The sequence below is a fragment of the Calypte anna genome, chromosome 1 (assembly GCF_003957555.1).
Source record: "Calypte anna isolate BGI_N300 chromosome 1, bCalAnn1_v1.p, whole genome shotgun sequence".
In the NCBI taxonomy this organism is placed as follows: domain Eukaryota; kingdom Metazoa; phylum Chordata; class Aves; order Apodiformes; family Trochilidae; genus Calypte; species Calypte anna.
The window spans coordinates 148,022,132-148,050,048 of NC_044244.1; the positions used below are offsets into that span (position 1 = coordinate 148,022,132).

Below are 27,917 nucleotides of genomic sequence, written 5' to 3' on the forward strand. Positions count from 1 at the left end.
AGTGTTCTCTGTGTGCACGTCACACCTTTTAGCCGGGGTGTGTGTTAGTTTTAGCTGCTCACTCAGCTGCATGAGACAAAGTGACATTCTACTGTGCTTTAACATATGGGCATGCTGGGTGGTAACACCAGCTTTTCAATTCTTTACCACCCTTAACATGAGCTGTTCTAGAGCACACATCTGGTATTACCTAAATCACACTGAGTCTTGCAGGTACAAGAGCAGGGACAGAGGTTTCCCCTGTAGCAACATTCTTCACATTTAGGAAGATGATGCCAAGATCCAAGGTCCAGTTCTGGGCCCCTCAGTTCAGGAAGGATATCAAGGTCCTGGAGCAGGTCCAAAGGAGGGCAACCAGGCTGGGGAAGGGACTCGAGCACAGACCCTATGAGGAGAGGCTGAGGGAGCTGGGGGTGTTCAGCCTGAAGAAGAGGAGGCTCAGGGGAGACCTCATCGCTCTCTACAACTCCCTGAAAGGAGGGGGTAGCCAGGTGGGGGTTGGTCTCTTCTCCCAGGCAACTCTCAGCAAGACAAGAGGGCACGGTCTTAAGTTGTGCCAGGGGAAGTTTAGGTTAGATATTAGAAAGAATTTCTTTACGGAGAGAGTGATCAGACATTGGAATGGGCTGCCCAGGGAAGTAGTGGATTCTCCGTCCCTGGAGATATTTAAAAAGAGACTGGATGTGGCACTCAGTGCCATGGTCTGGTAACTGCAGTGGTAGTGGATCAAGGGTTGGACTCGATGATCTCTGAGGTCCCTTCCAACCCAGCTGATTCTATGATTCTATGAAGATGACCCCACTTCTTACTGCTCTGCCAGAACTTGGCAATGTTACAATCCCTGACAAAGAGCTCCTCTGCTGTGCCTCCAGCTGTAGCTTCTCCTGGCTGTACAGGGTGTCCCTCTTCCCAGTAGGTGGATACTCTGCTTACAGATAAAGTAAAAGATAAAACCCTGAAGATAAAAATCACCACCTCAAAACCAACCCTGCACTCCTGCTGCAGCTTGTTTTAAAGTTTTAAAAATTTCCATTCCTGTATGTGTGTGTCTCCCAGCATGGCTTTGGATAGGAATGACATCTTCCTAAACACCAGGGCTGTGACTGTTTCATTTCTCATGTTGTTGCCCCGAGGGTGCTTCACAGGAGTGTGTGTGAGTTGTTGAGTGAAGGCAGTGAGGAGTTGAAGCTCTGCCCTGTACCTGGAGGGCACAGTCTATGCAGAGGCCCCTGCTCCAGCCTCCTACAGACTCAGCTGCCTTGAAGCATCCAGCTGAAGGAGCTATTGCTCAAGTAACTCCTGCAGGCTCAACAACATCCTGGCTGCCAAGTTCTGAACATTTACTGGACTTAAAAAAAAAAAAAAATAAAAATCAATAAAATAATCACAGAATGGTTTGGGTTGGAAGGCTTCTTGCAGACCATCTCGTTCCAAGGCCTCCTGCCACAGCCAGGGACACATTCCACTAGATCAGGCACTAGATCAGGTTGCTCCAAGCCCCATCCAAGCTGAGCCTGAAGACTTCCAGGAAAGGGGCAGCCCCCCCCTTCCCTGTGCAGCCTGTGCCAGTGTCTCACCACCTTCACATTGAAGAATCTCTTCTTAATGAAGAATTTATTCTTAACATCCTATTAATAATAAACAAATAAAACCCTACTTACTGTCTTTAGAAGTTTTAATTGCCTAGAAATTACACTCAAGATCACCCCCACCTCTTACACACCCCCTCTGCCCTCAGCCACCCACCCACCTTCTCTCCTCAGAGCTGCTGCCTGGCCCACAGTCCCAGCCCGAGGAGAACAGGCAGAAGGGATCAGAGGATTCCTCCTCTCCCCTTGGCACCAGCAGCATCTGAGGGGACAGAGGCTCTCCTGGCAGAGGCTGCTCTCCCTCCAGACTGCCTGCTGGGGGACCCTGCCCCAAGGGCAGAGCCAGGTACTCACCTGGGACAACCTGTCACTGTCCTTTGCACCCCGAGGCAGGAGCCACCTCTGCCCCACAGCAGGAGGGTTTTAGTTTGAAAACCCAGCAGCTGCTTCACTCAGTGCCTGCCTTGCTAAAGCCTGAAAGCTCTGGCAGTAGCTTCTTTGGAAGTTTTTATTTAGCCCCCCAGGCAGTGTTCTGGCACTTTTGGTGTGGTTTTGCACAGCTCTAAGTTCAAACTTGGAGTGGGATGAGGAAAGAAGGGCAGACAAACAGACTGTGGTGCTTTCTTGTCATCATAAATATCTTTATTGTGAAAAATACCATAAAATAATTCCCACAGTTCTAGAAAAAACAGTTCTTGCTTTTTTTAGATTTATGATTTCATATAAAGACATTTATAATTTCAAACATTTGACAAATCCCTGGCTAGCTTCACTCACCCTTCCTAAAAACATAAAACTGCTACTTTGAAATTTGCTGAGGAAAAAAAAAAAAGATTCTCCTATAGTTTTTTCCTGTTATGGATAAACGTGTGTATTACTGAGCAAACAAACAATACCTTACAATAAGGCACTTTTAAATACAACTAACCTGCTGTGCTATACTGGCTCATTTCCAGCAAAGCTCCTACAAATCACAACCCTAAACAGAAGAATTATTTGTATTTCAAGCACTGGTCTGAAAAATGAAACTATAACAAGCTTTATTTAATAATAATAATAATAATTAAAAAAGAAGTTTAAGCTGACACATTTTCTGTGTATGTCACAAGTCTGTGCTCTTAAGTTTATGGTTCACTTTGAATCTGTTTTAATACTGATTGATTAATACATCAGTATTATGCATGTATCAAGTAAAATATGCAACCCCCCGCCTTCAATTTAAAACAAGTTGGAAAGTAGTTTATTAAAAATGAGAATTCAACAGAGCAAATTTGCATCTACATGTAGGCCAATTATTGCCACAACGCTTCATGCACATCTCAGGGCTTACGAAATACCAAGACATTTATTTCAGTGTTCAGTTATTGAACATTATTGCACTACAGACACCCACTAATAAATAAAAAGGAAATTCAGCTTCCTCCTACATCGCTTGCACCACGGATGCTCAGTGTGTCACCAGCCCCTCCTTTTCTGAAGTCACATCAGGACACCCAACACCGTACTCCAAGTTCCTTGAAAGGCAAATGCTTTCATTCCAGCACAACTTTGTCCCTCTGTGTTTTCAGAAGCACCTCAGAGCATCTGCTCCGCTACGAACAGCTCTGGGGTGATGACACTTCTGGTAATCAGCAGCTGCTTAGTATCAGAAAGCCTTAATTCTCCATTGTCATTTGTTGCCTTTGTTTCCAAGACACTGCCTTCCACAGAAGGAATCCACCAGCAGCATTTCTGCAGTTACCATCATCTACTGACTACGTGCAAGCTTTTATCTTAATGTGTAATTCTCCTTTTCCCACTCATTCTCAAAATAAACAAAGAATCTTTTTTGATCCTGAACACTTCGAGTGTACAGCAGAACTGTCCATTCCCTTGGAGAAACAACTACACACTGCTCTAACATCAGTGTGTGAATAATTAACTTATGAGGGACCGACCACCTTATTCCTTCCTTTCTTTAAAAAAAAAAAAAAAATTAAAATCCAGGAAACAATTTCCTCAGCTACAGCCTTTAAAACAGAGAAGTGGAAGGGATGAGGACAAAAAGGCTGAGCAAGGTTAGTCCTGTAAGAGATGTTTCATTCCTAGCACTTCCCTAGCACATGAACTTGGCTGCCAGTTGTGTTTCCTGGGACTTCCTGAAACCCAGCACCACTCCAGGATGTACAGAAGATGCCACATTGCTCACACGGGGTACTCAGTGTTAATTTAAAACCTTCCCCTTCTGCAGTAAACAAGGCAATACATAAGTGTTCACACAGAGCCATGGCTCCATCACACCCAAACACACACAGCTGGTGATGCACAGGTGACTGGGTCCAGCTCCGCCCTTGGGGACAGAGGGGTGACAACAGCCAGGCTGTCCCTGACAGCCACCTCCCCATCTCCCTGTGAGCAGAGATGTGCACTGAGCTGCCTGCACTGAGCTGGTGCCATGGTGTGCAGGTCATGTACTGTGCAGCAAGTTCCTATGTCTGAGCCCTAGAGGTCCTGCAAGAACAGTGCTTGCCTGGAACGGCCTCGGCAGTGTCCTGAGCATCCTCTACAGAGGTTAAACAAAAAGTTTTCTGTTGGGTCCAAAGCACAAGTCACATTTCTAGAATGTTATTCAGCTTGGAAAATATCTGACACTGGAGTTCAACAGGCTGCTGGGAATGTTTTTTTGTACCGCAAACTGTAAGAAACCACCACAAACACTCTTCAGCTTGAAGATAAATTTCTGCTGAACAAACACTGACCTTTACATTACTGTTGAAGAATATTTTACAGGGCCACACGGCCTCACAATCATGTCTGCAAAGTACTTGAGGCAGGAGACGAGGGTTATGCTTCAACAGCAACTCCAATTACAGTAATAACAAGCCCATTTTCAGACTGAAGGCCTTACCTGCTAACTTCATTCATTTTACTGAAGCTGCTTGTGCCTTCCAGTGCCACGAGCTGAAGGGAGAGAAGATTCCTATCCACTGAGTATTGTTTTCCAGTTAAAATCCAATCAAGAAACATTAATGAACTAATTTCTGCCTTCCAAGAAAATGGCTGTAGCTGAAACTCATCAGTAATTATGATATATTTGATTACAGAAGGAGAAGACTATTTACAGCAGCTACAGCCCTGGCAATACCTCACGTTGCACTCACACAGGCTGATCAATACACTAAACCAATTCTAGCTACATGTATAAAAGGAAAAATAAATCAGACTTTTGGCTAATGAGAAGTTAGTCCTTTTCTCACACAGGCAGTTGTTTCTGCAGTACCTTAGCTGTTAAACAATACAAAACATTACTTCAAACAATTCCACACAGTATTATTAACTCACTGGTGCATCACTCAGGAGGAATGGAGCCGTCTCACAGAGGAAGGCTGGAGTTAGTCTGTAGTACACTGGCCTCACAACCTGTAGCAGTTCTGTACAGAGAAGTAACAAATTGCTGCATAGTTGGGGAAATGTCATACCAGTCTTATTTTTTTTTCCCCTCAAATCTCAAGCAGATACCTTGTTAAAGTGCAAACTACTCAAAAACCATACCTTGACATCCCAAATCAACATTCCGAAAAAAAGTCTTTTGAAAAAACACCAGGTATATGATTTTTTTTTTTTTACTTCCATGTTTGATAATTACCACCAAAGGCATCATCCCAGTTCATTTCAGGTTAATGAATAAAGTGAGTAGACATTTTCAAATACAATTAGTTACAAATGATCTTCTTTCAGGGCGATTGTTCAGACTCATTCAGCACAGGCAGCCTCTTCACCCCTAGCTATGGCACACAACACAGCAGGTGGTCACCAGGGTTTCCTTTTTAAGAATACTGAGAGATGGATCCTTCTGCTGAGCACAATGACTGACAAAGATCCTTAACTACCCTTTCCATGTTTATTAGGCCCCCTGATTCAGAAAAAAATATTTACATGCATTTTTACTTTTAAGCATATACTTGAGTCCTAAAATTCATGTTGAAGTCTTGTCCTAAGTAGCCTCTTAACTGTTTTTTCCATCCGTAGGAATAAATGTCCTGAATATCCACAGCAAATACATAGGCAGTAATAAACCCCCCCTCCCCCCAACCAGGATGGGCTTCTCAAGTTCACCACAAAGCAAACTCTCTGAACACTAAAAGAAAGAAGGAGCTTGCTTCTTTCTAGTGCAGTAAGACTCTGGGTTAAGGACAACATCAGAAATTGAGATTTTGGGTCCTGAACTGATAGACTTACTATTTTTCAACGAATTAGGTAAAAAAACAGCAGCAGCCACCAGAAACAGTCTTGGCCCTAACTGAAGTGAAATTTGAATGTAAATGGTCCTCCTCCAGAACCGAAGGGGTTGAATCCTTGCCACGTGTTCCAGTTCCTGTGGAATGGGTTTCCCCCACCCTGCTGACTCTCTGCATCCAGTGGGTCCTCTCCCGCATCAAACTTCCGCCTCATTTCTGAAGGAAACAAAACCAAGGTGGGATCATGGCACAGTACTTGGGGCACTAAAACCAAGCACCTTAAAAGACAAAAAAAACAATCCAGAAGCCTCCCACCCAAGCTCAAAGAGCTGCAATTATCACTCATGTTGGCAGCTTCTGCAGAACCTGATTACCCCAAGTTTTTCAAAGCTTTCCAGGAGACTGGTACAGGAGAAAAGATTAATTCCATGAAAATAACATTAAAAAAAACTTCAAACAAGTCATTTAGTTTAAAACAAGGCAAGGCACCACCTGAAGGTCCAATAAGACAGGAACCAATTCCAACAGGGATGAGATGGTTACACTTAGACCAACTGTATCCAACCAATAATTGGGACATTTTGTTCCTGATGAGTTTATTGTACCCATTCTCTCATAGCTGCACTCACTTGAGATGGTTTGAGGACAGACCATGCTCTATCCTACCAATTCTTCACAACCAATAAACTCCAATAATGTCAGTTAGCAACACCATGCAGAGCCCCAGATTTCTTTAATCTTCTCCAAACACCATTCTGGCTGAGATCTGTCTAGGGAACAGCAGCTTGGAGGCAGAAAACATGTTCTTTAAGTAGTTTTGTCCAGCAGGGATAAAGTTGAAAGCATTCCCCAAGACTCGTGGAGAAGTCACAGGCTACACCCCTATTCTATTCACACCCACGTGTAAATCTGAAGCAACCTATAACTGCCACAAGGCTTTTGAACACCCAGCACTTTTCAGGACACCCAGAGAAATGAAGCAGGAGTTAGCTTGGGGGAAATCATGGGACTGGCTACAGGAGGAATGTGGAAGCCATCTTCTAAAGATCAAAAGCTCAAAGTCTCAAAGCTTCCAAATCAAAGCCAAAGAGGCCCACGGGCTCTATAGTTTTTCTTTACAAAACCAACATGGTCACTAGAGCCAGAAAGGGCCCTGGGGAAAAAAACTACCTGGATGGAAGGAGAGAATGTCATTGCACTAAGAAGAGTCATTACAAAAGCCAAATAAGACTGGTGTTACTTTTCCTGCCCAGTTGGTTTCACAGAAGTGATCAACATGACAAAAAGAAACAGTGTCAAGGAGAATGCAGAACAAGTCCTGCAGATATGGACAGACCAAACAGCACTTCCCGTGTATAAGTCTCCCAATTCGTGTTCATCATTATGAACAAAAATCCCATTAACACAGAAGAAAGATTTTTCTGACTGGAAGGCTTGTTACAGAGTTCATGACTCTTAGATCCCTCCTTTCCCCAAGAAAGCCTGAGCCCATCTGCCTAATTATCACTTAAATGATCCTGAACAGTTGAAGATGGAAACAGAAGCCTCTGATACCTACATCTTCTACATGCTTCTCTCTTCCCAGTGACCATACTGGAACAATTTAAAGACAAGAACTTACCTGAAACATTTGGGTTTTTTGTTGGGTGACTTTTTTTTATTGGTGGTTGTTTGCTTCCTGTATTTTTAAAGAAGGTGAAATAACCACACCACACCATTTTTTATTGCATTCTTGTGACTAAAGGCTCCAACCCCTTCTGTTCATCCCTTGGGGAGGCAGACAAACCTCTTGGTCTCTACACCACTGGCTGGCCCCAGAAGCCTGGCCATAAACCAGCTGTGAGGGAATCCTCTCCCTGAAGCTGACAGGAACAGAGAACTCAGTCCCCTGCCCTCAGGGAACACTCTGTTTGCACACAGATCTAGGCTGTATTACACAAAAGAGAATTCTGAGGGCTTCTCTGGAGTACTTGAGATGCAGTTCACCTAAAAGTAGTTAGAAGTTGAGGCAGGAGGGGACACAGGTATCCTTAAGGTAAGAACTTCTGTAATTGAGTGATCCTGGAAATATAAGCAAGATGGTATCCTAAAAAGAGACTTCTGTTTATAAAGTCAAATTAAAATTATTATTTCAAAAGTCTCTAAAGTACAATAACTCCAGGTTTACATCTGACTTCATGCAGCAGATTGGATGCAAGCTAGTGCACTTGCTTTCTCAAGATGGACAAGGGAAGACAGCAAAAAATGGAAGCTGTACAGCTTGTTATGACTTCCACTTGGAGAACTTTTACATTACTGTAAACAGTAATTAAAAAAAAGTCACTGTATAAGACAAATAATTACCTGGGTCAGTGAGGACTTCTTTAGCAGCTGCTATATCAATGAATTTTTTTTCAGCTTTCTTCTTTTCTTCCTCACTCTGGAAGTTATCAGGGTGCCACTGGGATGCCAGCTTTCTGTAAGCTTTTATGATTTCTTGCTTTCGAGCATTTCTGGATGGATAAAATTACAGGTAACATAAAATGTTCTAAATGTCACTATATGCCTATAATATAGACATACTATAAATGTCTATATGCCACTCTAGTAATTCTACAAGTTTATTTTAAACATTGAGACAGCAATTAAGGCCATCAGAAAAATTATGAGACACCAGTTAACCTTCTGCAGGTGACACTCAATATTCTTTACACAAAAACCAGAGCAGGCAGGTTCCAACTTTAAACAAAGGTTACTCACTCCTTCCTTCATCACCCATCAACATTCCTTGGAAAAATGCTGCTACTATACAGCATACAGCTCCCAGTATGAGGAATTTACAATCAGATCAGTAACAAAAAGCACAAAGAGTATAGCTCAAGGTAGTTCATGATTGTAAGGATGACCAACATTAGTTCTGAAGTGGACATTTGTTTGGTCCTCATGAGAAAGAGAAGTTGTTAGTTTATCCAGCTTAAGGACAGAAGTATTTTACATATCTTTCAACTAGTCCTTTCAAACTTTTCTAACCTATCATAAATCACATTTGGGTTTTTTTGTTGTAATTCTCTCCAGGCTTCATTTCTTCCCCAATTCATTCATCTGATTCTTGAATATCAAAAATTTCTTGCCATCAGGTTTATTCTCTTCCTTCCCAATTTTGTTTTTTTTCATTCTTTCTAAGGGAATTATAAACAAATGCTACATGAACACTGCTAAACCAGTACAGTAGCAAAGTGAAGGTAGCAAGATAAAGGAACAACAGCTAACAGCAGAACATATTTAAGTGATCAGCCTGAGATGTACTGGTTTAATAACCAATTTTCATGCCGTCATATCAAGGTATTAATATCTCACCTTTTTACTCCTAAGATTTTATAGTAATCCCTCTTCTGTGATTGCTTCAGCATCCTCTGGGCACGTTCTAGTCCCTCCCGGATCTGCTGGTCATTTTCACTATTGGCTTGAGCAGTCTCATAGTCTTTAATAGCTTTTAATTAAAAAGTGAATGAAAAGAGATTACATAACTCTTTACAAACTTCATTTTCAAGAACTCAACCACTTACCAAAACTGAAGTTTTGCTATTAACACACATAAACAGCACAACTTTTATTTCAACTTGCCATGTCTTTCTTTTGAATTTAGGAAACCTCAGAGTAGAGGAGATGAATTGTCACAAAATTTTGGTAATTTCCTTTCTTTAGGTTCATCACACTTTTTGGAAAGTAAGGCAGGAGGTTACTAGTAGCAGATCAGAACACTCTCAGTGTTAAAGAAGTCACATGGACAAATACAACGAGCATGAAGGACTGTGGCAAAAGAGAAATGAAGAAGCAAGTTTCAGTGACAACTATTTGAAGAGACCACTGCTCCATGTCAGTCCCATACACTACAGTTGATCTGAAGGATGCATTACACAGTGTTTAAACTAATATTCCTCTTCTCCCACACTGCACTAAATCAACATGATAGAAAGACTCTTCCTTGTAATGACAGTTAATGATGGATTTCATATTACTGGTAAGTTCATGCTGTTAGTGAAAGACAAACATTTGCTTTTTATGCCTCTGCATAATATGCAGAGAGTAGTATTTTGTTTCTGCAGGCATGTTCTTGCTTTTGTTTCAAGAGTTGCCTTTCTCAGGAATGAAAGCAGAATTCATGAATTTTTAAGAAAATCCAGGTCTTTTTAAATGATATTATTATTGTAATTGATAAACTTGGTATCTTAAGCATCCAGTTAAGTATTCTTTGGTATCAATATCAACTGCTAGAAGTCTTAAATGAGACTGCTCTTCTTTCACTGTTATAATCCTCAATTTCATTTACAGATCCAGGTCTCCTAGATTTCTCAAGTTAGACAAAATACTTGCATCAGATTATTTCCAAGCAGATGCTATTTCTCAGCAGGTGTTACATTTCTTTTTCACTGTTTCTGAGCAAGACAGCAGGAAGTGCTAATGAATTTCTATTACCCTGACATCTGATACCACTGCAATCTTGTTGTGGTTATTGAAAAAAAAAAAACAATTCCGAAAAGTATTTCCAGTGCTCAAACAATTTCATATGTTGTCACAAACAAAATGAAATTTCCATTCATTCTCACATCACTGGACACAGTCATTTGCTGCTTGAACCAAGCATTGACTTCTGCTGATAATTTTAGTAATTTGCCTGGTCATTAAAAAACCCCAACAAATAACAGCATACATTAATGCATGTGCCCAATACATGCTGTCAAAAGTGATAAAAACAATGAAAATGCAGGGTTTTCATTATGCTGCTTTACCACTCCAGTGATTTTAAGCACTACCATAAATCTGCTTCGTGTAATAATGGGAAGTCCCATCACAACATCTTGCCAAATGCAGATCAACTTCATTGAGCACCACATCACCTGCAGCGTGCACCACTGCTGAAAGCCAAGCTGCTCAGGGGTCAAATCCATGCCATGGAAATAAGAGATTTCTCTTCTGCCCCACTGGTTCCCTTATTTAAAGGCTCTAAGTATTAAGCATGTTTTTTAGTGCAGAGGGAATGCACTGAGCACACCTGGTGGTGTTGGAAGAGATTTCAGTTTTTATGATACTCTCCAGTGTAGGTAATTTCCTCCTTCAGAGAGCTCCCCCCCTGAAGGCTGAGGGGTGGAAGGAGGTGGAAGCAGGATGACAACTTCCTGACCACAAGGAGTTTGCTATAAGACAGTAGTAACTCATGGCCTGTCAAGTGAGATATTTAATTTGTAATTCTCAGTCACTATTTCTAATAGCACTAGTAAAAAGAAAAAACAAAACAAAAAACACAACCAACACAGGAATCACCACTGCTTTTGCACTGAAGAATCATTGGCCTAATTTTTCAGAGCATCCTTTCTTTCCTTTCATCCTGTCTTACGATGTGACAAGAACAACCAGTTTCCACTATCCCTTTCATTTTAAGTATTTCAGTCAAATCTAACCTACTTCTTTCAATAGAGGTCTTAATAATCTCTCAAACAGTAACCACACTGACACATTTCAGCTGGTATTCCTATCTTGCCTTCATCTTTAAAACAGTGACCAAGATTGGCCACCATACCATATGCAGATGTAACTTTCCATCAGTAAACACAGACAACCCATGCTCTTACCAAAATAGGGACTGTTTCCTCTATAGTAGTAGGGTGGGAGGGGTGGGAAAAAGAAAATCATGTCCTGACCAATTTTGATACAGCAAGAGTTTGGTTTTTTGGTTTTTTTCTTTGACAAACCTGTGCTGTATACTTTAGACAGACACACTTCTGAGGTAGTTCAGAGAAGGAGTCATTATATATCCGTCTCTGTAGACAAGCCTGGGATCCCATGTGATTATAAAGTAATTAAAACCATTTGATGGGAATCAGATCTCTACTATACATACCAAAGTGCATCTTGAACACTTAACAATAATTGCCTTTGAAGTTCTGAATTGCAAGTACTTTGAAATTTCCTGTCTTTAAAAAGGAAAATGGGTGCCTCCAGCTTGAGATTTTCTTGAGGGAAGAACGACAATCAGTTTGCCCCTTTAAACAGGAGACAACCATTTTAATTGCTCTACTGTTCTTTACAGCAGAGAGAAACCAGCCATCATGTTTTAGCAGTTAAAACTGAAGTATAAGTAAAGACACCTTCAGGTAGACTAATAATAATGAGCTATAATACTGTTTACACAGGCTCTTCTGGAAGGGAGAGCATCACTACAACCATCTCACTACTGCCAAGGGCAGGAGAAAGGCAGGAGAACAACTGGGATTTAGAGAGGCACAATTCCACTCCAGTGTGGTTGTCTACTCAGAACCAGGCTAGGCCAAGCCCAGCAGGCCACAGCCCAGATGTAAGCTCTTCCAGATCCCAGGTGTGTCCTTTCTGTATTTCCTTGCATCTCATCACGGGGAGGCATTTGTTCCAGCACAAGATCAAGCTGGTTCTGTGCATTTGTGTCGAACACAAACTCCCCCCCCTTGAATTAGCAAGAGTTGCCAGGTTCTCTCACATGAAAGGAACCAGAAGTGGATGAGGATTTAATAGAAGATAATGTTTGAAAGATCCACATTGATATTCACCAATTTCAAGAATACAGATCAATTCTGTCTACTAGTGAGAAGCAAGAGGACTCAGAGCAGGGCCTGTTTGCCTGCCCCACACTTTCTTTAAGCTGAAGATTGATTCTTTGAGGTAAAAGAATAATCTTGAATATTCTTCAGGTTCTCCTTTTGCTGATACTCTTTCCTCTTACATCAAAAACCTTTTTATGAGTGTAAACCATGTAGGTTTGTACTCTGTACCTTTAGCTACTGTCTGGTTAAGTGTGGGTTGTTGTGCTTCTACTTTTCCCTACACTGAGCAAGTTTACTTCTCCTGAAGTACAGAAAAAGATGGGGAAATGCCCAAAGGGGTCCTCATCACTGAAATTTTCCTGAGCCTAACTTTTAGGTTGATACTGCAGTTCTAAACCATCAAAAAGGTGTAAAGCCATTATCCTAAGAAAAACAGAAAAAAGTTTTCCTCACACTGTTGTGTTGTGTTTTGTTTTTTAAGCAACCCTTTTGTATAGAGGTCATAATTTCTCTGAAATGCTGTTGTTTTCCACTCCTATAAGCAGGAAGAAGGCTTGCCAGCCTTGGCAAAGAGAGATTAGGACTAGGTCACTTCAGAGGTACAAAGCCTTGAGGGCTAATCAAGAGGACTTCCTGAAACCAGACCAGTCCTCTTTATAAAATTTTAATTGAGTCAATGAGGACTAAAAAGAAGAAGAAAACAGCTATTTCAGGTTTGAAGTGAACTTCAGGAGGTGAGCAGTATCATCTCTCAGTGATTAATTTCTCAAAAAGAAAAAAAAAGAGTTTGCTATTAATGAGAAGAGCTGTCCTCATAAATGTTTAAACAGAAAGGATTTTTTTCAGTTGTGAAGATCCAGTACCTAAATACAGAATAGGAAAATTCTTCTTTGAGTACTGAAATTAATGGAACTCTTTTTGTCCACATTTAAAGCCTACAATTTCTTTCCCTCATCACATTTGACTGAAGCCCAATGCTTCAAGAACTGCTGCATGACTGAGCACAAGGGTGAACAGTGAGACTCTTGTGGAACAGCCTGGTTTCTTTTGGAAATAAGATTCACTACATTAGATTTTAAAGTTTGAGGTTTTGGTTGGGGATTTTTTGGTTGGTTTTGTTGTTGGGTTTTTTTTTTAGGGAAATTTGGGGGTTTTCAATGGACATTAGCACTTAGTGCTTCTAAAGAAAGGAGGTAACAATATAAGGGTTTACTCCTACACCCATTACTCAGCCCCAACCTTCCAAAGCTGTAGATGGGACCATGCAAAATGCAGCCTCAAGAGTAGAAAGAGCACCAGAGAGATGGATGGAGGAGAAGCAATGGCTGTTATCTTCACCTTCCTTCAACATATGCTAGGAGACAGAACAGTATTGTTTCATGCTGCCATCTAAAAACATTAAAATGGAGTTCCCAAAATGAATTTCCATCACTCTAATTTCAATTACCTTTTATCTCTAAGTGCAATTGTCTGGCCCTGCTTATATAAAATGTGTTTAAGTTGAGTGAGCCTTATAAAACTTCTGAACCATAGCTCACTGTTGCAAAGAGAACTCTGCTGTAGATAAGCCAAGTTCATTCCATTGACACTAATCAAGACAAAAATTACCAGCAGATATTTTTGTAAATCTGCAACTACCAGTGCTGATTAGGGATTTGTAGTGTAGAATCAAAGTGCATGTTAAAAATTTTTGAAACACTGACTGCATTTTAAATGCTCACAAAAAAGTATGTGCAAACTGCATACAGCCATACCTTCTTCATACAGATCTTCCAGCAAGTAAGCTTCTGCTCTGTCTTTCAGAGCATTCACATTGGTTGGTTCCAGCTGCAGAACTTTTGAACAAACTTCTATGGCTTCTGTAGCTTGCTGATTCTAGAGAGGAGAAAGAAAAGAACCAAAACAAACAAACAACCAAAAAAACAAAATGAAAAAAAAACCAAAAACATGTAGCTGTGGGTATTTTGGTTGGTTGGTTTGTTTTCAAGAAATTTACAGAGTAAAAGCAGAATTACCTTTGATAAACAGTGGCAGATCCTCTCTTTGGCACGAGTAGCATAAACTGGGACATCTGGCTCAGTCTTCATTACTGAATTATATTTACTGATAGCATCTTCATACCTGTTTAAAGCATAACAATAAGCATAATGTATTAAAAAGTAATAACTATTTCAGGGTGCTGCAATTTATTTATAAATTTTAAAATTCAGATTTCCACATCCTTCTAACAATGTACATTAATAGTTTTCAAGGTGTGGTGTGAAGTAACAGCATGAAGAAAGCTTTCAGCCACATCAAATAAACCCCCATTCCCTTTTCTCTGCTGAGATAGAAGAGTAGGCACTAATCCTGTCAATTTGCAGTACATAATGACTACCAACCCTCAGCATGAATAGACAATAGACTCTAGATTTGCCTCCTGACAAACATGACACTCTGGAGTTGGAAAAAAGCATCTCCCTCTATGATATCTGAGATAACTAAGTCTGGAGTCTTGATGTGAGCACTGTACTATTTGAATTTCTTGGTACCAAAGAAGAAACAAAGTTCTTTACTACAACTTTAATTGGGAAGTTGCTTTCTCCTTCCTTCTCTGCAAGTCACACAGTTAAATGTATTATTGCAGTCAATGTCCCAAAGATGCTAAAGTTCCATGGTTTGAGTATGAAATGGATTAGAACACCCATCTAAAAATGGGTGCAAGCATGTGAGTGAACCCACATGTTGCCACAAGCTAGGACAAATTCAAGCTCTCAGAAGATTCCCTGAAAATATGCTAATACTGCATTAAATACAAGACTGAAGTGCAAAGAGTCCAAACAGACTACTGACTTAGTAAAACTGTCCTCAGTGCATTGATTCATATTCCAGATGTACTTCATTTTAAAACACCACCTTGACAATGTTTAATCATTGGTTAGGGGTCCTTATAGTTGGATGTTTTGTGCTTAGGAACACTTAAAATTGAAATAAAGCAACAAGTTGAAGACTATACAGGCATTGTGTGTCATTTAAAGGGAACACATAAGAAGCAAAAGTGAACCTGACTGATGGGCAACCAGGAACTGCAGAGCTGCTGGGTGTTTTTTGTCTGAAGATGTGGCCCTTTAATCACAGAAGAGTTGAGGCTGGACGGGACTTGTTAAGCAATGGGGTCCAATCACTGTGTTCAAGCAGGGCCACCTGAAGCAGTTTGCCCCAAACTGCACCCAGATGGATTTTAAAGATCTCCAAAGTGGGGAGACTCCACAACCTTTCTGAGGAAACTGCACCAGGGGAAAATGAGAGGGTGGTGGGAAGTGTTTCCTTACATCCAAAGGGAATTTCCTATTTCAGTTTGTGCCCATTGCCCCTGGTCTTGTCGCTGAACACCACTGAAAGGAGCCTGGCTCCACCACCTTTGCATCCTCCCTTTGGGTATTTATGTACATTGATGAGATTATCCTGCTGCAAAGGTGGCTCAGGGGGAACAGCCCCACCTATCTTAGCCTTTTCCCAAAGAAGAGAGAGGCTTCAGTCCCTTCATCATCTTCCTGGCACCTCAACAGACCCTCTCTCTCTGTAGTATAAATCTCTCATACTCATCAGCCCAGAGCTCTATGTGTGGCCTCACCAGTGCAGAGTAATAATATATTGAATATATTGAAAAATTATTCCTATCTATTGTTATATTCTGTTATTTCTGTATATTTCTATTTTGGTTTTACTACCTGCTCCACAAATAAGTTCAGTATGCAAAGAGAAGACAGTGGCATCTGAAAGAATCATAATAGGATTGTCACTATGTGAGTCAATATTTATTTTAATTGTAATTTGAAAGCTGCACTCAGTTATCCTCTTCAACTGACAGGTGCAGAAAGCATCACTTAATGAACTCCTCAATCAATAATCTGGTGCCTCACTAGTGATTTTTTTAATTTTTTTTTTTTTAATACATCATTTAACACTTACCTGCCTTCTCTGATGAGTTCCTCTGCTGATTCAATCTGCTTATTGAGTTTCTTTACATGCTTATAGAGAGAGAAGCATTGCTTATGGTCTTGGTCCAGTTTCAGACACTCCCGGACTTCACTTTTCACAGGGAAGTAGGGAGGGAAAAACAGAACAAAAGAGAAACACATCAACAACCATTATGAGACTTCACTTTGAGACAGTGCAGCACCTATAATCTGTCTGGAAGAACAGATGACTTCTTTATACCACCTCTCCCTTCATCCAAAAATTTATAAAGTGAGAAAAAACTCTTCCAGAACATACAGGGATGTCTGTCCAACTTAGTTCTTAATTACTTTGTATTGCCAAACATACAAATATTACATTAATAACTAACTTAAACAGCAAAAGGAAAATACACCCTGGGCAAGAAATTATATTCAGCAGTTATCAGATGCAATTATCTGCAATTTTCCTATAGTTTTAACTGAGCTGTTTACAAAATGCCTACAAAGAACTATGTCTTGTATTGCCTGAAAGAGACAAAGCTTAGCTAAGACCCACACCTCCTCTGACAGGGTATCAGCCAAGCCTGAACCTGACTTTTCACTGTGAAGGCTGTTTAATCAGACTCTAATTAGGGCAGATACTTCTTAAAGTCTTTCAAAAAACTCCAGAACACAGTCATATGAAGGAATAAAAGTATTTTGCACCATATAGAGGCATCATGGTACAACCAAGGTGATTATTTTCAGAACATAAAAATACCTGTTCCTAAGCACAGGTAAAAAAATAATATTTGAAAATCATTATGCCTGTAAAGCTAGGAGGAAGAAGCTAAGGGAAGGACAACATCAGCCTCCCAGCAAGTCCAAAAGCTTTCTCAGTATATCTTATTATGAGAAAAAAAAATAAAATAAAAAAGTGAATAAAGATAAGAGATTCATATCTTTATTTTGATATCATTGTATTCTTCAATTGCTCTCTCAATTGTACTTATAAAAATCTTGAGATCTGATTATTAACAGAGGACATTCATGTGTGGATTTCAGAGGGGAAAATAAACACCTGTTCTTGAAATCACTAGGTTTAGTGATAGTCAGCTATCAAAAGTTACCACAACAGAGACCTGTGAGCTTCATAGATTACAGATACTCTGGAAAGGGGATCCCTAATGCAAACCAATTGGTTATTTGACATTTATTTTTGCCCAGCTATAGAAAAAAACTTTTGCAGTTATCCTCACATGCAGTTTCCATACACCATCCTTTGTCATAACACTGGTAAGAAAAGCAACTCAGGCTTTTTCAGTTCCCCTCACCTCTTACAAAACAGATTCTGTGACAAAAACCAGAAGTCTGGAGAAGCAAGTAGCATCTGGGATAAGATGCACAGAAACTATTTGTGTGCAAAAAGAAGGATTATACAATCTGTGTAGCTGAGCACAGAGTATGAAGTCAGCATTCTGGATTGGGCAAGGGCAGTTACCTGCAGGACTGACTAAGGATGTGTGAAATAATAGCTTAAACTTAACTGACCATGAGTAGAAGGCTAGGACATGATCAAAATTAATCCAAAATACTGGACACTGTGCAAGAATGAAAGATTGACAGTTCTGGATCTTCAGCTCCTCATATGTGGACACTTCTGCACTTTTTACCTATTCTTAAGCTTGTAACATTTTGTTTTAACTTGTGAAAATAAAAATCTAGCCCTAAGACTTAACAGAAGTATTTTTTATTTGCATTGTAAACTTAAATTGAATGGAGGTTCAAGGTTAAAAAAAGGTTCCACCAAAGCAAGTTTAAAGCAGGACTTTCTTCTGTGATGGAGAAACAGCAAGGACAGCAAATGTATGCAAGTCTGTCACATCTGCACTTTGGCTTCTACTTCAGTAGAAAAGATGCTAGGAAAACTATGGTTCCTATGGTTGGTTTGCCAAGAATGGTGTCTTTACTGTCAGTTCTTAGCTTCCAGAAGGGAGCTTCATTTATCAGATCTAGACCAGAGTTGCTACACCATTCCTACACCAAACAGCACAGATATTTTAGTTTATCATGACCTGTTATCATCACATTTTCTGTCTCAGTTATAATGATTACAGCAAACAGTAAAATTACCTGAGTGATAATTCATGGTCCCCAAGCTGATAATATATTTTGCTGATTTTATAGAAGGCTTCAGTGTTATCATTCTTTAATTTGGCAGCAGCTTTCAAGTCACTAATGGCTTTGCTTGGTTCCCCTTCCTTTACATAACACTCAGCTCGAAGTTCTCGTAGCTCTGCATCCCAAACACAAACCTTGAGAAACCAAAATTAAAGCTTTTTTTTGGTCTGTAACACTTCACTTTTACTCCCCAATAAAAGAAAAATCCCATTTAATTTCACTTTGCCAACTGCAATAACATAAGGTTCAAGCTGCATGCAGAGCACATGAAATTAGCATCTCTGCTTCCTGATGGATGCTGTGATGCACCTGCCCGAAGAGAAAACAAAGGCCTGAAAAATTTGTAAGTGATTCAAAGAGCTCATGCAGGGAGATGAATTAAATCTACTGGCACTGCTTAAACTGGGACAGTCTGTTGAGCCTCCAGGGAAGGATATCAGAATCATAAATTACTATATCCTCCCAAAAGAATAGTAGTAACAAATAGCAAGAACCAAGCTGTCAGTTGTCCTCCAGAAAGAAGCCTGTGGGTAAGATTCAGCCATGCAAGGCTTGACCTTAGTATCTGGATTTTAAAGATCTTTACTGAAGTAACATCAGAGTATGGCAAGAATATTTACCTAAAAGGAACTGCCTATCATAACTCACTTTAGAGAATTTATTCTGGGTCTTACCATCTGTTTGTAAATCATCATTTTAGAGAATGGAGCTTTTATGCTTTTCCACATTCTCTCCCTGTAAACAAACTCCCACACTTTGGCAATTTCTTCACCAGCTAGAATGTTGTAAACTCCAAGTCAGTAGAGTTAATTTGTATCTTAAGAGTCATAACAGTTAACCATTTTTTAATATGACATGTTAAATACCCACATGATTGAGTTATTTACACTTAGTATATTAAGATTCAACAAATACAGATATCTGACACACTGAAAATCTAGACAGCTGCATACATTAACTTTGTGATTTTTTAAAATCTTTTCTTCATTTTCTCAAGACAAGTATGTACCATTCATCAAGTACTTACTAAGTACATACAAATTGCCTGCATACAGGCAACAACAACAACAACAAAAAAATTTAAAAAAACCTGTTTCTTATATTCAGCAACATTTAATTAGTTTTAGAACTTTTCCCATATTTCCCCAAAACACTGAAGTGTAGAAAAAGGGAAAGTATAATCACGAATGTTATCAAGAATGGTATCTGCATGAGAAGCTGTATCTTTAACACTCACTACCATCTCTTATTTTGACTTTTTCAGCTAGTGCTCAGTATTCTCCACTCTCCAACTTCATTATGGACTGATTCACAGTGCTTAGCAAAACTGAGCCAATTACACCAAGTGTTTTCACACCAGTGAAGAAGTTATTAAACAAAAATACACAGATGCCAGACATGAGCTCTTACATCCCTTTCACAGTACCATTTTATTTAACACTTACTGCCAAGATTTCATCAAGAAGAGAAATAGCTGCTTTGTAATCCTCTTGCTGGTAGGCAGATAATGCTTGTGAGTGCAGGCGCTGCAGCTCATCAGATTTTGTCAGCTGAGTCTGGGCCTCTTTCTCCTCATTATTGCTGGGGTTGGATTTGAGCTGCAAACATTAACAAGAAGAGAGACTGAAATGCTTGTTCAAGGATCTCTTTTTGTCTCATTAATAATCATATCATGGAGAACTGACTAAAACTGCAAACAAAGCAAAATTAAAGACTGGAAATGTTTCCAATACCAGACTTCAGATTTAAAAAGTAATTTTTAGTTTCAATACAAGTTGTCAGAAGTCAGAGAAATCTAATTCCTTCCTCCATCTTGTTTGATCATTTACCAATTTGTGGACACACTGTCCACAACAGTAATTGTTCCTGTGTCACTCCCTGAAGTCATGGACCTCTGAACTGTAGCCTAGTTAGTTCCTCTGCAGTTATTATACACTGGATCCCCCAGCATCAAAAGAAAGTAAATCCACTTGGCATAATCACATATTTTACTATAAGCACATTACTTAATTATAAATTCATGAAAGAAACAAGTGCAATACGTCCCAGACAGTATTACTGTAAAATTGTGTTCCTTGCATTTGCCCCAGATTTGCTACAGCAGCAGGTTAAGATGGGGGAATAAGACAACTGGGATCACCTGGAAATTTATAAGAAAAAGGAGTTACATTGTTCATGCCTTTGTTTAGGTGGCACTCATTCCCTTGCAAAGCCAGGGAGCCATTCCTAAAATGAAAGTGACCCCTTTCCTTTTTCTCATCAGTAAGTTCCTCAAATACTCATTCTGTGCTTAAGTCTCTAATATAATTCAATGACATTAGCCCTCAGAACTCCTTTAACAAAATTTCCCCTGGTTCTAACACTTAAATATATGAAAGGAAAAAGCCTAAATGCAACATCAAAAGCACACGCAGGCCCTAACTCTCTCAGATTCTTTATTTAAGGTATTTTTGAACCTTACACAGTTGCTTCATTTTACTCTGACAAAAATCAAATTGTATTTAGATCTGAAAAATTCTCCTTTATGCCCTACACTGACTTTCAGCTAGAGGAAAGGAATGTGATCAAAGAATTTTCTTCTTTGTAGGCTAATTCCTAATATACATCTCAAAAAGCTTTCCATAGAATCATAGAATCATAGAATTGGCTGGGTTGGAAGGGACCTCAGAGATCATCGAGTCCAACCCTTGAACCACCGTTGTGGTTGCTAGACCATGGCACTGCGTGCCACATCCAGTCTCTTTTTAAATATCTCCAGGGATGGAGAATCTACTACTTCCCTGGGCAGCCCATTCCAATGCTTGATCACTCTCTCCGTAAAGAAATTCTAATATCCAACCTAAACCTCCCCTGGCACAACTTTAGACCATGCCCTCTTGTCTTGTTGAAAACAAGAGACCAACCCCCCCCTGGCTACCCCCTCCTTTCAGGGAGTTGTAGAGAGTGATGAGGTCTCCCCTGAGCCACCTCTTCTTTAGGCTGAACAACCCCAGCTCTCTCAGCCTCTCCTCATAGGGTCTGTGCCTCCAATTAGAACAGAAACTCTGCCTATAAACCCATGACACTGTGCATCCTTTTTCTCCCTTGAATCTGGAGCTTGTAAGCAGAAACAAAATTTCTGCACCTGTGATTTTAAAAGTTCCAATATTATAAAACTCCCAAGTTCTGAACTCTTTAGTTCCTACCAATTTCCTTAATTTTCTCCCTCTATTTCTCAGCATTTTCCTCTGTTAAAAAATAGGAACTTTTGCTATGGACAAGCCTTATCCTTCCATTTAAACATCTCGCAATAACAATGTACTCCTTAGGCATCCTGTATGTTTCCTGTAATTTATTTGGAGAAAAACAGCAGTGGAATAGGGAAAGCAATGTTACAATCATACAGACAAGTCCAACAGTAATAAAGACCACTGGAATAAAACATTCTAGATAATTTTAGGTAGTACAAACTATTCACTTAACAAAGAAAAGGAAACTTTTCATGCTGCCATTCAAAATAAAGCCATCAAGTGTTTGTGTGCTACAGTACTATGAAAATATTCACTCAGAAGCTCACAGTAAGTATACTGACATGAGGTCTTAACCAGTGATGTTAACTAAAGCAAGAAGTCTGCTCATTCAGCTCCCAGAAAAAAAGCTGGAAATGTAAAGCAGTTTAATACTGTCATTTTTGTCTGCTTCCCAATTTTTTTTCTGGTTTTTTTGCTCTGTAGTCACAGGACTGTCACATCTCTATCAGTAACAAATCACATTTCAATTATTCCTCCTTTTCCTGTAGAGCAGTAAGCTTGGGGGTAACAAATCAGAATAACTGCTTGTACTAAGTGTGCTAGATTTCCAAGAAAGGAGCAAAGCACTAAAAAACCCTTCTGCTGAATTTAATACAGGTCTATGGCAGACCTATCACTCCCTCTACATTCTTTATCAATGGCCTCAAAGCACAAAATCAGCAGCTGTGCTCCCTCCTGTCTGCTCGACAAGCACACTGCTGTTATTGGTGAATGTGTTCTCAGCACAGTATCCTTTGCTCTCTTTGGGGTCTACTACATTAGAACACTAAATTAGATGCAATTTAAGTTGCAGCAAGAGCAAACCATCTGTTACAGCAGCTTTCATTCACTACCAACCTTACCCCCTGCAAAACTTGAACCTAATTCCTTTGCAGAAAAAAAACAAACCACCAAAAAACCCAAAGCAAAACAACAACAAAAAAAAAACCACAACAAAAAAAAACAAAAAAAAACCCAAAAAACCCACACAAAAAAAACCAAAACAAAAAAAACCAACACCAAAAAACCAACAAAAAAACCCAACAAAAACAACCCAAACAAAAAAAGCCAAGGTGCAGGAACGGTATCTTCTCTAATTCTCTGTCACAAATTTACTGCTATAGGTGCTGCCTTATTTTATGGCCTGGTCTTAGGAGAGGGGAGAAATGTACCCTAGGTAAGCAAAGCCTTGCTTTTCCCACCTCAAGTGAACAAGACAAAAGGGAACAAAATTATCAACCCCACACATTTTATCAAGTAAAGATTTAAAAGCACTTAAATGTAAATCTTTTCTTCTCCCTATTACCCCCAGTGAGGAAGGTGGCTTCTTTCAGAACTTTATCCCAAGGACTTGCCCCCAAACTACGCATCATTACCTTGCAGCAGTCAAGACAATGGAAAAAGCTATAAGCAGTTCACTTTATGAAACCCAGATTAATTTTTTTTTTTGGCATCTAAAAAGAGCTTAGATAATTTCTATTCAAAGTATGCAGCCTTGGAATGGCTGCCTAGCATTTGCAGTCAAATAAAAGACAGTTCAAAACTTCCTTATGGGGAAAACATTTTACCATGCTGAACAATTCATGCTGGTATTCAAGCAACCCCCCTCCTAACCTAACACACTACACTGTGTTTCACAAGTCTGTCAACATGACCTTTCTAATCACACAGAGAAGTTACAACAGCCACACATAAGACTACATGAAAAATGCTAAGCAGCACTACTTCAGAAAAATACTGTTAATAAGAGGCCATCAATACAGCCAGACTGGTGTATAAGCAGTGACTAAAACATACAAAGCAAGCCCAATGTTAATCTATGCGGGATCCATTTGCTTTTTGTGTTGGATGATGCCATCCTGAAAATGTCACGGACCAATCTGAACTAACTGATCTCTTTCAATCCGCTGCACCTAAACCTATCTTAAAATTATGCTTTCTGGATCAGCAGTTGCTCTTTATTCAAAGCTTTCCAATATTCTCTATTATTGTGCTGAAGAAAAAAAAATAAAAAAGATACCCAAGCACAAAACACTTGAGACAACTGGAGAACATGGAGCAAACTCCTGTCTCCTAAGTTTAATAACGACTTCTTGCCTCATGCTCTGTTTTCTGATGTGGAAGAGTTATAAAACATGGGTAAACTAATTCAATAGCTTACAACATTCTGTCCCACTTTCCAGCTCTATCATCCTTAGGATGTATAATAAACAGATAGCATTGAGTCTTGCCATCCTGTTGTTTAAATAACAAAATGTTGTTTAAAAAGCCAAAATGTTAGACACAGTGTTGCTGTCCCTTGCTTACAGTGCTCCAGTGCCACTATCAAAACCATACTATGCATTCTACAGTTGGTTTGTTTTTCACACTGGTAAATACACTATGAAAAGAAATTGACTACATTTCTGAAAAACACTGAGGGGAACTGAAGGAATCTCTGTGGTTTGTGTTACTCAAGATGAAGACAAGAAAATGCTTTATTAACAGAGGAATGCATTAGGTAACACAACTGTGGTGTCAGACAGATGGAAAAAAGCAAGGAACCTTTTGCTTGCCTTTTGCTCTATACCCAGGAAGCTACAGATGATTACAGTACCAGGGAGGAAATTATTTTGAAACAATTTTGTTATTTTCAGTGGGTTAACAGAGCTTCAAATACCCAATCCAAGCTTGACTAGTAACTTTTTCAAATCAGGAAAACTTACAGTGCCAGATCTTCTCCACCTACATCCTAAATAGTATCATTACACATACAAAACAGCCATGGAAAACTACTGTCCACTGTATTTTGCTCTAAATCAGAAAACAAGAATTTGCAGTACAGTGCTTAGTCACTTGATCTTGGCTGACATCTAGTGGGGCTGGGAGGAGTACCTTCAGTTTTACCTTCAGAGTTTACACTTTCAAGGGAGATGATTACATATTTACAGTCGTTATTGCAACAAACTAACTGTGAACATTACAGTCAGTTTAAAAAAAACAAAGAAAAAAGATAACTATCAAGAAATATGGCAACTTGGTCCTTCCACACTTTCCAATAGTCTAGGCAGAAGTTCTGGTCTTTTTATGCCTTCTACAGAATACAGCAATGCAAACACTTGCCATTTTACCTAGGACACAAGCAGAATCACAGACAGTATTACAGGGTATATACAAAGGCTGCCAGGACTTGAATAACTTGTTAGAATGCCTTCTGTTAACCAAAGTATACCAATATTCCTTTTATTCTCACTAAAAATCATGTGCTTAAGAGATAAAATAAATATTCCAGGGATTTAATGGATTGAAGCCTTAGACAGGAGTCTTGACATGCCCACAACTCTGTCCTGTTGACTTGTATTATTCTGAAACTACTAAATAAAACAGAAGATTAAAGTATACAAACACACAGCGAATACATGCTCTTCACATACTGCAAGCATCGACTTCCTAACATCCCCTAAGGACTTTGGCTTAACCTCCGGTCAATCCTGGGCACTCTGAACACACGAATTAGACTCCTGTGCTGCTGACACCTGTTGAAATCTAGATACTAGAATTCACAATCAGTAGCTGCACTGCAAAGGAAAAAGCTAAACGACTTCTAAGGAATAATGAGAGGTCTCAAAACAGAGCATAGCTTAACATGTCAAGGCACACTGTAGATGCAAACATACAGACACAGTAAACTTGGTGTTTTAAGGATAAATTAATCCCCTCTCTCTCTCATATGAATAATCCTCATAATCCTCTCTCTCAAATGAATAATTAATGGGATTACTACTAATGAGTATAATTACAATAATTTGTTATTATAATTTATAATTGTAATTTATAATTATAGTAAAAGGACTGCTTTGACATTGTTTTATTTTGCTGAACATATGCAGCACTTAAAATTTCTCTTCAAAACAGACTGCTTTCCATATTCTCTGATTAAACATGCAATGCTGCTCACAGAACAAAGGAAATTGGAAGTGAAATTTAGGACCAATATGGTATCCATGTAAGTAAGCTTCCAAAAAGAAACTCTGCTTTACTTCCAAATTAAAGCTTGGCTGAAGACTCAAACTATTTGACTGATGAAAGAAAAGCAGCAATCTGAATTTTTAGAGATGGTTTGAAAGAAGGGCCAACTACTTGACAGTTGACTGGAGAAGCATTTCCATATGCAGTATTAAGCAAAGAGATGAGTACACAAGCTCTGAATCAACACTGACATCACATAATTGCTATTGCAGCAACTATGTCCTCAGTTAATCAGAGCTGAACAACATCTCCTACATTTGCAAACAGCAGGGCTGCATTGAAATCACACTTATACCTGCAAACCACACACTCAAAAGAAACTTACTGAGGAAGCAGCAGCAGCCAGAGAAGTCACTGCTACACAACTATCAGGATAAATTACTGTAGCTTTGCTCAAACACAGACTTCCTGGTGCATTTATACCTGCCAGAGCCATTCCTCGCAGATGCACTGCAGAGCATACAGTGTAACTGCTCTGTTCTGTCATACACACTCACCAGTAAGATTTCCATTAAACACCTGTAATCTGCAATGCAGAACTGCTTTCTCCATTGCACTCTTCAAAGCCAAGGAGACAGCATCAGTTACATTTGCAAATTCTATTTATTTTGGCATAAGGAACATGCAAGCTGTTCAAATTAGAAACTCTTGAAGAGTAAGCAAGAATAAGAATGAATCCTATTTATTCTTATGTTTACAGAAATTTTGTGCAACAGAGAGGGAGAGAAATTTCACATATTCTCCAAGAAATGTTGTTCAGGTGGTTAGACCAGTTTATTTGGGCGTTTTAAGGCCAAAATGCACTAAATACCCATTGAAATTTAAAAAAAAAACCAAGTCAGTTCCAGGGAGTTAATATCCAGCTATGTTTGTACAGAAACTCTGGGCATCTTCTGATCATGGAGAGAAACTACTATCAATACAGGAAAGATAGAGAACTCTTCTGCTGAGGCAAGGACACAAACACATCACTGAATGCCACTGATTTTAACAGCCCAGTAACTAAATTAAGAGCCTGGATGCTTCTGCAATCAGTGATGAGAGATAGGAACCTTCCTTCAACAGCTGATCCATGAGGCCCCTAGTGATATCCCAGTGTGACCTTAATATTGAGATGCAAAGCAGGATTCAATTACATACTTAAGAGTCCTATATCACTTATCTTTCTTTCTGAATGAAGACTGCTGCCTAGTATAGACATCATCAAGCAGAGATCATGAAATGCCATGCATGCACACACAAAAAAGCAAGACTTTTCAAAGTGCTTTGCTGCTTCTAGCAATACCTTCCGAGCTGATCTTCATTACTGCACCACCACTTAATGAGTCATTTATTCATACAAGGTAGCTTAGCTATTATACCTTTAAAGAACAGGAAAATAAACTCAGGTATTCACATGCACATGCTCTAGAGCATCAGCTGAGATGAGACTTTGGCTCAGAACTCAACCTTAGAAACAGTGACACAGTTCAACTCTGGCCTCCAACTTACCACATTTTTGAAGTCATCCTCTGCTTCATCAAATTTTCCTTGCTTCAGCAGTAAGTGTCCTCTCTGTAATCTGGCCTGAAATGAAATACAAGAATTTCTTTTGTTTCACAAACTGAAATCAGCAAAATATGAAAATAAGCTTCAGTTTCCTCAAACAGCAGGAAAAAAAAAAAGTTTCATTTTACTACAGCTGACAAGCTGAAACAGAGATCATGACACCTGTTTTTTGTCTTCTCAATTTGACAATGTTCTTATGAGGCCTCTTTGATGGTCAAGGATCACTGCACCAGAGCTGAGGGATAAAAGCAGCCACAGTTTTTATAAGCAGCTGCAATTCATGGAAGTAACTCATTTGAACAGTTACATAAAACAAAATTAATTCTTCCCATACACCCCTTCCCTGATTACAACCGATTATAGATTTTAAGAAATTAGCAGAAATAAACAACCCCCCCATTTAATTCTTTTACTGAACTTTAGGAAAAAGAGAAGCTACATAAAAAGACAAGTTAACAACTTGGAAGATTTTGATTCGCAAGAATTTTTCATAAACAACGAATTTACTGTTTGTTTCTCCATTGTAAGCTACATGGGACATGCCACTGCCTCTGGAAAAGGGAAACAAGAGAATTGGGTAGAGAGGACTCCAGCATTAGCCTCCAGCTTGCAGTGAGCAAGGGGCAAGTAA

General features: G+C 39.4%; 1 protein-coding gene across 1 annotated transcript in view; it reads right to left on the bottom strand.

Annotated features, from left to right (window-relative positions):
- Nucleotides 1–2,209: 2,209 nt before the first annotated feature.
- The window catches only part of DNAJC3 (DnaJ heat shock protein family (Hsp40) member C3), a 35,625-nt gene continuing 9,917 nt past the window's right edge, over nucleotides 2,210–27,917 (bottom strand). Inside the window, exons 4-12 of the mRNA XM_030446503.1 lie at nucleotides 27,230–27,304; nucleotides 19,907–20,059; nucleotides 18,414–18,595; nucleotides 16,312–16,431; nucleotides 14,376–14,481; nucleotides 14,115–14,235; nucleotides 9,143–9,275; nucleotides 8,150–8,298; nucleotides 2,210–6,022 (exon numbers count right to left, since the gene is read on the bottom strand). Coding sequence (XP_030302363.1) covers nucleotides 5,865–6,022; nucleotides 8,150–8,298; nucleotides 9,143–9,275; nucleotides 14,115–14,235; nucleotides 14,376–14,481; nucleotides 16,312–16,431; nucleotides 18,414–18,595; nucleotides 19,907–20,059; nucleotides 27,230–27,304 — 1,197 coding nt within the window. The 3' untranslated portion in view covers nucleotides 2,210–5,864. The remainder of the gene's footprint in view (nucleotides 6,023–8,149; nucleotides 8,299–9,142; nucleotides 9,276–14,114; nucleotides 14,236–14,375; nucleotides 14,482–16,311; nucleotides 16,432–18,413; nucleotides 18,596–19,906; nucleotides 20,060–27,229; nucleotides 27,305–27,917) is intronic.